General features: G+C 53.2%; 1 protein-coding gene and 1 pseudogene across 3 annotated transcripts in view; both read right to left on the reverse strand.

Annotated features, from left to right (window-relative positions):
• LOC105514267 overlaps positions 1–2528 on the reverse strand; it is a 3861-nt pseudogene extending 1333 nt beyond the window's left edge. Inside the window, exon 1 of the transcript XR_001002158.1 lies at positions 2481–2528. The product of XR_001002158.1 is annotated as an omega-amidase NIT2 pseudogene (transcript). The remainder of the gene's footprint in view (positions 1–2480) is intronic.
• Positions 2529–3593: 1065 nt separating this feature from the next.
• ANKS1A (ankyrin repeat and sterile alpha motif domain containing 1A) overlaps positions 3594–10966 on the reverse strand; it is a 200045-nt gene continuing 192672 nt past the window's right edge. Inside the window, exons 22-24 of one of the 2 annotated variants that reach the window (XM_011945402.1) lie at positions 9015–9185; positions 7890–7987; positions 3594–6358 (exon numbers count right to left, since the gene is read on the reverse strand). In XM_011945402.1, coding sequence (XP_011800792.1) covers positions 6355–6358; positions 7890–7987; positions 9015–9185 — 273 coding nt within the window. In that variant the 3' untranslated portion in view covers positions 3594–6354. Of the gene's footprint in view, positions 7988–9014; positions 9186–10966 lie in introns of both variants that reach the window. The other variant, XM_011945400.1, reaches the window with a different exon arrangement.

Genomic DNA, 10966 nt, shown 5'->3' on the forward strand with positions numbered 1-10966 from the left:
TTTTTTTTTTTTTTTTTGAGATGGGGGTCTCACTCTGTTGCCCAGGCTGGAGTGCGGTGGGGTGATCACAGGTCAGCCTCCTTGGCTCAAGCAATTCTGCCACCTCAGCCTCCAGAGGAGTTGGGACTACAGGCACACACCACCACGCCCAGCTAATTTTAAAGTTTTTTGTAGAGACAGGGTCCCACTATGTTGCCCAGGCTGGTCTTGAGCTCCTGGACTCAATCTGTTCTCCCACTTCAGCCTTCCAAAGAGTTAGGATTATAGACATGAGCCACCATACCCGGCCTCGAGTATTTTCTTAGCCTCCCTCTTAGCCTTGTTGACACAAATGTTAGATCTTTTGTTATGGTCACACAGGCCCCTAAGACGCTGTTCATTTTTTTTCAGTCTGTTTTCTCTCTGTTGTTCAGATTGGGTAATGTCTGTTGTTTTGTTTCCCAGTTTATGGTGTACCTTTCCTTTCCCATCCACTCCACTCTTAAGCCCATCCACTGAGCTTTGTGGTTTTTGTATTTTTTTAGTTCTAAAATTTCCAATAGGTTCTTTATATCTTTTATTTCTTTGCTCAGACTTTCGACTTTTTCATTTTCTACAAGTGTGTTTATAATTATTTGTTGAAACATTCTTATCATGGCTGCTTTAAAAATATTTTTCAGATAATTCTAATATCTGTGCCATCTTGGTGTTGATACCTTTTTTTTTTTTTTTAAGACGAAGTCTCGCTCTGTTGCCCAAGTGCAGTGGTGCAGTCTCAGTTCCCTGCAACCTCCGCCTCCCAGGCTGAAGCCCTTCTCCTGCCTCAGGCTTCCGAGTAGCTGGGACTACAGGTGTCTGCCACCACATCCGGCTAAGTGTTGGTATCCATTGATTATTGCCTTTTAAATTCAGATTGAGGTTTTTCTGGATCTTGGTATGACAAGTGATTTTCTATTGAAACTTGGACATTTCTATTTCTTACTCTTGTTTAAACCTTCTCTTTTAGCTGACTTTGACACCACTCTAGCAAGGGAAGAGGAAATAGCATATTACTGCCAGGTTGGGGGTCAAAGCCCAGTTTCCCCACCTGGCCTCCACTGATACCTGAGGTGGGAGGCTGCTGCTTACTGCTGGGGTGCCATGGGGCTCCCAGCTGCCCCTGTAGTTTCCACTGACTCCCCAGGCGGGAGCAGCCTTACAATCCCTGGGTGCTGGTGAGCGTTCTGCCTCCTCACCAGGCCCCTCTGACACCACGCGTGAGGTTGTTGGGCACCTCATTATAGCTGTGTGAGGGCCGAGGTCTTGGCCTCTGCTGATCTGGGTGGGGCCCCATTTTTGCTGTGGTGTTTGGCTGGAACAGAGCAGTTATTTATTGTCTGAATTTTCTATCTTGCTAAGCTGCCCCTTTCCTGGTCCTCTGGTTGGAAAGAACAGGTTTTTGTCTGTGCCCACGGGTGTTTCCACTGGGGGTTTTAATTGTACTTACTGGGAAGAACAGGGAAAAGAGCATCTACTGATATTCGGAGACACAGGCGTTAGTTTACTTTTGGTAGCTGTTGTCAAGGTGTCCGTGTTACATGTGATGCACACGTTGCTTTCAATTGTTTCTTTTTCTTAAGGGTGCATTTTGCTATGCAGAAATGTTTGGTTTTTAGAGACTCAAATATATTAATCCTTTTTAAAAAATGACTCAGGGTTTTATAACATGTTTGGAATGGCCTTTCTCAAACCAAGCTTATATATTAACAAAAAAAAAAAAAAAAAACTCCCGTTTTCTTCTAGCTTTGAGGGTTTTTTTTTTTTTTCTACATTTAAATATGTGAGCCATCTGGAATTTATTTTGGCGTAAGTTGGAACAGGAATCTCCCTGCACTCCCTCCCTCTTGGCTACCCAATTGTCCCAGCTCCATTTACTGAGTAATAAATATTTTACAGTGTTAGGAAAATTCTGTTTGGTAAATGGTTGTTTATAATAGTGTTCCTAACAGCTGAGTCCTGAAAAAAGTGGTCTCAAAGTCCTGGAGGCCGCACGGAGGAAGGGATGGGTCAGACTTGAGCTTTCCTCGTTGTTAGCTGATGACAGTGGGTGCAGTGTGAGCCCCAGGCTGAACTGCAGGACACACTAGATGGTCAGCCTGTCACTATCTGTGGGACTTGGATACCCTCTGGGTTCAGGAAGCCAGGAGTGGCCATGGCTGACTAGAGGGTGTTTTGAGCTGCCTTGGAAAGTGCTCCAGCTTGAAAGTTCTTCCTCCTCTATGGCCTGGTCATTGCTGAGGGTTGATCTATCCCAATTTTCAGTAGTAACAGCCCAGCTGCCGTGAAGGGGAGGCTCATGACGACGTGGAGGAGTATGACAGAAATGAGCCCTTGAAGGAGGAGAAAGGAGTGAGTGGAAGAGGCCGGGGATGAGGGAGGCAGAATGTGTAAGGTGGCCCCAGAAGGGATGATGATAGCAGCGATATGTCCTGGTGCCCTGATGACACTAGTTATGACCTGACCTTTCTCTTCTGGCTGTCAGGTTTCTTCTGCTTAGGAAAGAGCGCCATAGCCAGGGAGCCAAGGGATGTGGGGGTGAAGAACCCCTCTGGAATGTGAGGCCTTCCCCGACCGGGCCTCAGTGGACTTTCCCAATTCAATGCAGTGTGGTCTACAAAGCCCTAACTGGGAGTAACAACGTGGGATTTGGCTCCCTCTCTGCCATTCGCTGGCAGGCTGGCTAGAAGAAAATCATTTTCCTAGTCTGGACCTTGTTTCCTTTACAAATAAAACTGGGTATTGAACTAGATAAGTGATTTTCTTTTTTAAGGCCCTTTTAAGAAATGGAAGAGTCCACAGAAACTCAGGAATAAAAGCGTTCAGTGCTGGGCAGCTGGGGTTGAAGCAGGCCTAGGAATAGGGGCTCTGGCAGCTGGAGCCACTGGACCAGATGGGGCTCAAAGTCCCTCCCGCTGGCCCTGGGCCCTGCTTTATGAATAGAGGTGACAACACCTGTCCGGAAAAGGGAGGGGCTAATGAGATGGTTGCCTGGAAAGCTAGCAGAGCTGGAACATAGGTGCTCCATCAATGAAGGGGCTGCTATGACCGCTTGTACCTTCCCAAATTCTCCCCTTTAAATACAGCTCAGCACCCCGCCCCTTCCTCTCCCTGCCACCAGCCCGCTGGGAACACTTTGCCCTCTGCATCCCGACCACAGCACGGCTTCAGGCTGGTAGCTAGTTGTTTATGTCTAAAACTTAACCACTGCAATCCAAGCAAGTTTCTGAAAGGAGGCCAATTTCTTTCACAGCTCTAGATCCCCCCAGGCTGCCCGGGAGGCAGATGTTCGACTCATGTCTGTGGGTGGACAAGCCCAGACCAGGATGCAGAAGAGATGCAGCTGCAGCAGTAACCAGGATGTGGCCCTGGCTTGGTGTTCACAGCACGATGCTCCTAAGGAGGGGAGGTGAGTCGTGGGGCCCTTGCACCTCACAGGGCCGCTGTAACAGCTAGAGTGCGAGACAGAAAGCCAAGCAGCATAGGATGCAACTCACCGACCCTGAGCCTGCATCTCGCCTGTGCCCACGCCTCTGCCAGAAAACCATCAAGACGCTTTCCAATTCAAAGACTCAGAATTAAGGCTGCGTTCATGTCGCTTCTCATTTATTAATTCAATCTGTTCTAAGTTGTACAGTTATGAAAATAACAAAACCAAAGCTGGAAGCCCAGGAATATTTACAGTCTCTTGGGTAGTGAGGTCAGTCTATGTTGTTGCACAGATTGGTTATGTTTGGTACCTCAAAATGCTTATAATTCAGACAAAATCAGACAGATTAACAATTTTATGTACAGTAAAACAAAAGGGGAAGTCATTCAAGTATCAAAATACAGAGACAAAGATTAAATAACATTTTTTATTACAGTTCAGTCCATTGCCACACCATGAGCAACAATACTTGTGAGCTGGCCTGGGCATCTCACAGACAGCCCCCGTTCAGACTGGCTTTCTAATGTCTCTGCCTGCTGCCTGCTCCAACCCGAGTGTCTCGGGAACTCCCATTAGTGTCTGAAGCTGGAGGGCCCAGGAGGGACACGGAGCACTGCACACGCAGAGCCTGTCGGGAAGGTCTTATGCGCTGAGCAGCTGGTGGACAGGGAAGAAGAGGCGGACAAGAAGCCTGTGGCTGGAACAGGTACTGAGCCCATCTGAAGTCTCCCACCTGAATAGGCTCCTTCACAGTTCAGAAACGCAGCGACAGGGTCTGCCCCTGGTGTGACCTGCACTTGGAGAAGTGCAAAAGTAGGGGCCTTCCCACCTGAAGCCTGTCCTTAAAGTTACAATAACCTTTCTAGGAAAGGGAGACAACCTGCCCCAGAGGAGAAGAAAAGAAAGGCCCAGTCATTTTCCTTTCTTGAATATTCAGAAATAAACCAATCTCTAAACAGAACCCAGGGCCACAGCAGACTAGCCAAGGCTTCCAATATGAAAATACCCTGAATAAATAAAGACGATATAGCAGCTTCAAGCAGAAGAAACACCTATGGATGATCTAAGCACAAAAGACAGCGTGAGGAGTGCATCGTAGTGTCTGCAGGTTCTTTTGGACCTGCTGCCCCCCAACAGAGGCCCACTTAGACATGGCCTGGCCCCTCAGGAGGAAGACGGGCACCAGCATGTGCGCAGCAGCAGCGCAGTCTACTCTGGATGCTTTAGGGTTCCTGGTCAACTCTGGGAAGAAAGTCGGGCCGAGTACTTTACAGCGTTAGCTCGTGGGAATCCTCACAGGCCCTGAAAGGAGCAGGAAATGAAGTGAAACTGCAAGGTGTCAAGGTCTTTGTTTAGTACCACGAAGTGGAGGGGGCCCCGCCTCTGCCACAGAGGGAGCTGGGTCCCAGGCCCCAACCTGCTGGGCACTTAGCAGATAGAAACCCACAAGGCCTGGCCTCTAGCTAGCCAGAGACACAGCCCCACTTCTGATTTCTGGCCAACCACATGGGTTAAGAATGTGCCTAACAGTACTTCCTGCACATACACACCCACAAAGAATTTAAATTCACAGCCTTTGTGGGGAAAGAGGAGTGTTGCTGAAGCCTGGACTATTCATCCTGGGACCAGATTGACCTATGCCAGGAAAGCTCAGAGCCTGCTAAAGTGCCCAGAGGAGGAACTGGGTACACAGCTGAGCCAACTTTGCCTCTCAAATCCACAGCAGTTTCCCCTGCATTTCTACTCTAGTCCAGAGGGAAGACTGCAACCCAAGTTACTTTTAAAAGCAAAGTGAGCAGCGGGAAAGCTTAAGCAGAGGCGCACTAGGACGCCAGCCTGCCCCAAAGGCCACGCGGGGGAGCACTGATGCACTGTCACCTTATTTAGCCTTTTCCACACCAGGGGCCGGGGATAAGCCCAGCTGCCGAGAGTGTAACCATCAAACCAATAATTCAGAGAATTAAAATGAGCCCCAATCACACAGGCTGATTAGACAAATCATAAATTGGCAAGTAGCAACCTTAGCTGACCTACTCCAAACATTAACGCCCCAAAGCTGCTTCTCCTGTTCTCTGACACAATGCAGGCAGTACAGCGCCGGCCAGCCCAGGGCAGTGCTCCGGTCACTGACAGGTAAGCGGCCAGGGAGAGGCCTGGCGCTCTGGTGCTGGCTAAGACGTCCCAGCACTAGAAACTGCACACTTATCTTCATTTGGCCACTGAAACTTCCCACTGGGAACCCCAGAAATGGACCGGAAACCTTTGAGCTGCTCAGGTGCCTCTAGGGCTGTGTTCTTACAAGAAGCCTGTGTCCAGCCCCTGAAGGGGACAGGAAATTGGGCAGTTCATAAAGAGCAGCAGCTGATATGGTCAGGTTTGAAAAGCAGACGTACCGTGCTCAATTCTGCCCGAGCCTGCTCCGTTCCCCTCACCCACAGGCCACCACCTTCTCTTCAGACCCGCTGAGCTGCACCCAGGTCCCATCCTGAGGACAGAGGCTGTGCAGGCTGGCCTCTGAACCAGCCTCAGCTCCCCTGTCCTCTGCCCCATGGCCATTTGTCTCAAGATTGGCAGTATGACCTAGAGGTTTGAGCCAAGTGTTAAAAGTTCACTTTATAAAAAGGTTTTGTTTCTGTTAAAAACAATGTGTTCTGAACAAGTCACTTCTTGACCCTCTGGAATGCCAGTCCCATCTGCTAGCGGCCTGGAGTGCTTCTCCACAGCCAAGGCAGGGCTCATTCTGCAAGACGTGGTGGTGGCAGGCCCAGGCCAAGTGGCCAAGAGGCGGTCCTGCAGGCTGAGGTGAGGCCTGGGTCTTCAAAGCTGCAGGTGAGGCGGCGGCGGTGATGGCAGTGGGAGCCTATGCCCCCACGTCTATTTTCCGCAGCACAGTGTGGTTCCTCAGTGGCTCAGCTTGGCAGAAGCAAACAATGGGGGGAGGAAAGGGTTAACCAATGGGGCCTGCGGAGGTGGAGGAAACGGAAGGGAAACACAGCAGGACAGACGATCCCTCACAGCCTCCCCTGGGCACCCTCCGAGCCTGCTTTGAGCACCCACAGCCCGCAGCCCCCGCCGCCTCTGGCTCCGCGACTGCTCAGGAAGGCACAAGGATGGGTGGGTGCGCAGGACCCACCCGGTTTGTCGACTTGGGTTTTGACTGCCCTGGCCGACTGGCTTTCCTAGTGGACTCTGCTATGTGTGCACGGCTGCCTTCCTGTCTCCTGCCATCCAAACTGGTTTGCCCACACTGGAGAACGGGGGGCCTCTTCAAAGACTCAGCTCCACCATCCCAGCTTTTGAGCTGCTGTGAGGGGATGGCCTCTCCTCTCAGAGGAGTCAGGAGGCTGAGGGAGGTGTTCAGGGGCGCGCTGGACGGCGCTATCTGTGATCCCCCACCGTGGAGAATGTCAGAAAGCTCCCAGAGGACAATGGAGGCCACTTGGTCCAGGTCCCTGTCCTCCAGCAGCTCTGTTCTGTGAGGGAAGAAGGTGTGCCGTGTGTGCAGGGCACAGGCCGCCTCCTTGTTGGTTCTACAGAAGGCTTTCCTCCTCAGTGAGCTAGACTCCAGAGCCAGGCCCAAGGCTGCCAGGCCTTGAGACTCCGTGGTGAAGATAGAGGGGCTGTCCACACACGTGCCACCCCTCTCCTTGGAGGGGAAGGCCCATCAGGACTGAGACACCTGCTGTGTGAGCCAGCCTGTGAGTGTTGAGATACCCAGAGCCCCAAGCGGGACAGTCAGCACAGACCCAAGGGCCTGGCACGTATCTTGGGCCCTCACAGAAAGCAGTCTATCCCTGGTCCAGCCACATCACTGAGCTCAAGGTCTCACAAGGGCGTAGCCATGAGAGTGAGGCCAGCTCCTCAGAGTAGCGGAGGACAGTGGGGTGGGGCTGCAGGCTGGCTGTGAGCAGAGTGCTGGGGACTCTGGCACTGGGTGGTCACAGTGGTTGGTTGTTTCAGGAGAGGTGAGAATAGTCAGCTAGCTCTTGGCAATGGTGCCCAGCTGTGGCTCAGTACAGCAGACAGGAGGAGGGAGCCACACAGAGCCCAGCCCAACCCCAGGGAGCTATCAGTGCCATTGGGATTCTGCTGGAGACTGCCCTGCCCGTCGGGGTTCACAGTGCCTGCCCGTGGAGGCTTCTGGGGTGCAACAGAACCCCTGAGCCCTCTTGGTGCCCACCTCAGAGGCAACTCACCCCCTCAAGCTGTCCTCAGCCCGAGGGGGAGAATTCACAGTGTTCGGTGGTGGTAGGTACGAGAGCTGCGAGTGTACAGCGTCTACGCTGCCGCCCGCCCAGGAGGAGCAGGTCCCAGTGCAGTTGGGGCCTTGGCATCAGCAGCTGGAAGGAGAGAGTTGAGGACAGCAGAAAGATCGGATGGCAAAGGCACAGTGAGACTAGTGGAGACAGGGAGTGGGTTGTTTTAGAAGATAGTGGTCTCATACTTGGTGCTGAGGCTCCGCTTAGAGTCTGGTTTGGGGTCCACAACCCAGGAGACACTGGCATGGGATTGGGCATCTTGGTCCATATCGGGTGGTTCCAGCTGCCAAACAAGGAAGCAGTCAAGAGTCAGAGGGAGCTCTGTGCCAGGGCTGGAGGCAGCAGGCCCCTCCCACCCCCAGGCTGGGCTGTGGCCCCTGTGCTGGGAGCAGTAGCCCTTATTCTCCTCAGTCAAAGAGCAGACCCCTGGGGGCGGGCGGAGGAGGGACACCCTCCTGGAGCATCTTGGCGAGGGCCACCTCCAGGCACAACCTCTCTCCAGGATTTCTTGAGATTGCTCAGTTAAAGGACCCCTGTCCTACCCAGGTCTCCTGCTCTAAGCCCCAAACCTGCTCACACTGGGCAGGAAAGTGATATGGGGCCTGGAAATGTCAAGCCTCGGGTCTCTCTGGTAGGGCCAGAGAGCTCACCCCAAGGCAAGATCACAGCAGTCACCCCAGACCTCTGGAGAGAGGACACACAACAGAAAAACAGAGCAGGCTGAAGCACACACAGGACAGGCAGAGGGCATCTCAGGAAGAGGGGAAAGAATGTCACAGAGGCAGAGGGAGAGGCCACCAGAGGCTAAGAGCGCTCACGGTCACTTCGGGGAGACTGACACACAAGACAGCAGGAGGTGTAAAGACCTTGACTCCAGGACTAACAGACGGCAGTGGTAGGTAGGAAGGACGGTGGGTGGTGCAGGTGTGACAGTAACAACAGCGACTGTCGGGGGGCAGCGGCACCTGGGGTGCAGAGCAAAGCAGACACAGACACAGGGATGGCGCAGTTACTGGGGGCTGCCTGCGGACCGCTCTCTGCAGCCCCTTGATGGCCTTGCCCTTGGGGGAGCCCAGCGAGGGAGGGCAGCGGGAGCACCAGAGGCCCGCCCAGGCCAGAGGAGCTGTTGCCTTTCCAGGGCAAGACCTGGCAGGGGTGGGAGACAATTAAGAGGGTCATTTCCCTGACCATTTCCAGAAAGGGGCCAGCTTTCTGGAAGTGCCAGAAGACCCTCCTCGTGCTGGCCACCCAGAGCCCTTGAATCCCCGGGGCCAGGGAGGGGGGGATCTTGTCCAGGGGGGCCCACGTACTGCGGATTTCCTCATGCCGACCCGAGGCTTAGGCACCGGTTTGGAAGATTTTGTTTCAATCATCTCAGCTGCAGAGGCGCCCACTGCCCTGGACTTTTGGGCCTGCAGGGCCAACTGATAGGCCACCTCGAAGGCCTGCCCCAGCGTCAGGATGATCTCGTAGGTCAGGTTCTGGGAGGAAGCAGATCACCACTTAAGCGCCTGGTTCAGGAGCTGCTTCACCTACTCCTGCCCTGTCCTCACCCCCACCCTGAGCACACAGGCAGCATCTGGGGTAAGAAGAGAACATTGGTTTTGAAAAGACACAATTTGAGCATAACAGTTTCCTTCTGCAGGATTTCATGGGATAGAAACACCAGGAAAATGCAAAAACTGCTGCTAGCTGAGCCAAGCCCTCAGGAGATAGAGACACCCCCGCCCCACCACACCTGGTGCCATAGCTTCACACTGGATATGACCTTCCTCGCAGGGACCACGTGTCCCCTTCTAAGTCTACCCGGGAGTGCTCCTACCTCCCTTCACTCTTCCCTCCTTTCCCTACTTTCCCTCTCCCTAGGTCCCTGTTGTTCTCCCCGCTCTACACAGGATGTGGCCGGGAGCTGAGCTGTGGGGACGGCAGGTGCACACTGCTGCAAGCCCATGGCAGGTCTTTTCCAAGGCAGGGTGCCATGCCTGAGGTAGTACTTGGGTATTTCTTTTTTTTTTTTTTTTTTTTTTTTGAGACGGAGTCTCGCTCTGTCGCCCAGGCTGGAGTGCAGTGGCCGGATCTCAGCTCACTGCAAGCTCCGCCTCCTGGGTTTACGCCATTCTCCTGCCTCAGCCTCCTGAGTAGCTGGGACTACAGGCGCCCGCCACGTCGCCCGGCTAGTTTTTTTGTATTTTTTAGTAGAGACGGGGTTTCACCATGTTAGCCAGGATGGTCTCGATCTCCTGACCTCGTGATCCGCCCGTCTCGGCCTCCCAAAGTGCTGGGATTACAGGCTTGAGCCACCGCGCCCGGCCTTGGGTATTTCTTAACCATTTAATATAAGTGGTGCTAGTGCTTTTGTTTTTAATGTGTCACCGACAAAGTTTGTGAGTGCTGTGCCCCCAACTCCATTTCCCCTTAAACCCTATGGTTTTTATTGTGTGATTTTACACAGCACAGTGGTCAGGAGCATATATGTGGCGTTACAGCAGAACTGAGTGTATGTGGGAAAAGTCAGCAACAGGTTAATGCCACTGACTGTGCTGTGTGGACCACCTCATCCATCTCACAGTGGCCCCTGAGGTAGGCCACATTATATCCCCTCCAGACAGATGAGGAAGCAGGCAGACGTGATGTTTCCAAGCTCACACAGCTAGCAAGTGGCAAAGCCTGGCTCCTCCTAACCTTCACTGGCCCAGAGCCAGCAGAGGGCTGGGGTGGATGAGGTCCTGGGAGTGTGAGGATGCCCAGAGCTGCCTGTATTCCAGGAGCCACAGAGATTCTGGAAACAGCTGCTATCCCTGAGGACAGCAGAGACCTGGACCCCTCTGACTTCCTCCTGGGGTGAGGAGGCAGCCTGGGGCCACTCCCAGGCTTTGTTGCAGGTTACAGGGAACCCCTGCCTGTGGGCTGTCATTTCTGGTCTGCTCCCTGTGGGCAGCTGTGTGAAGATGAACTCTCCTCAGCCCAGTGGCACCCAGAGCCGAGCCTCAGCAGGAATTTGAGGCAAGAAAATCTGCCAAAGAGGGCACGGCTGCCCTTAAGAGGGAAGTAGAGGGTATTTCTGGGAGGTGGCCCAGGCAGAGGTTGGAGAGCTAGGGCAGGGAGCCGGGGGAGACAATCACCTTGCCTGACCTAAGAAAACACTCGCCGAAAACCTAGCAAGTCAGGGGCGGTGGCTCATGCCTCTTACCAGTTACGTGGGAGGCTGAGGTGGGTAACTTGCCTGAACCCAGGAGTGCAAGGCCAGCCTGGGCAACATAGC

Source organism: Colobus angolensis, unplaced genomic scaffold (genome assembly GCF_000951035.1).
Source record: "Colobus angolensis palliatus isolate OR3802 unplaced genomic scaffold, Cang.pa_1.0 Scaffold24, whole genome shotgun sequence".
Classification (NCBI taxonomy): domain Eukaryota; kingdom Metazoa; phylum Chordata; class Mammalia; order Primates; family Cercopithecidae; genus Colobus; species Colobus angolensis.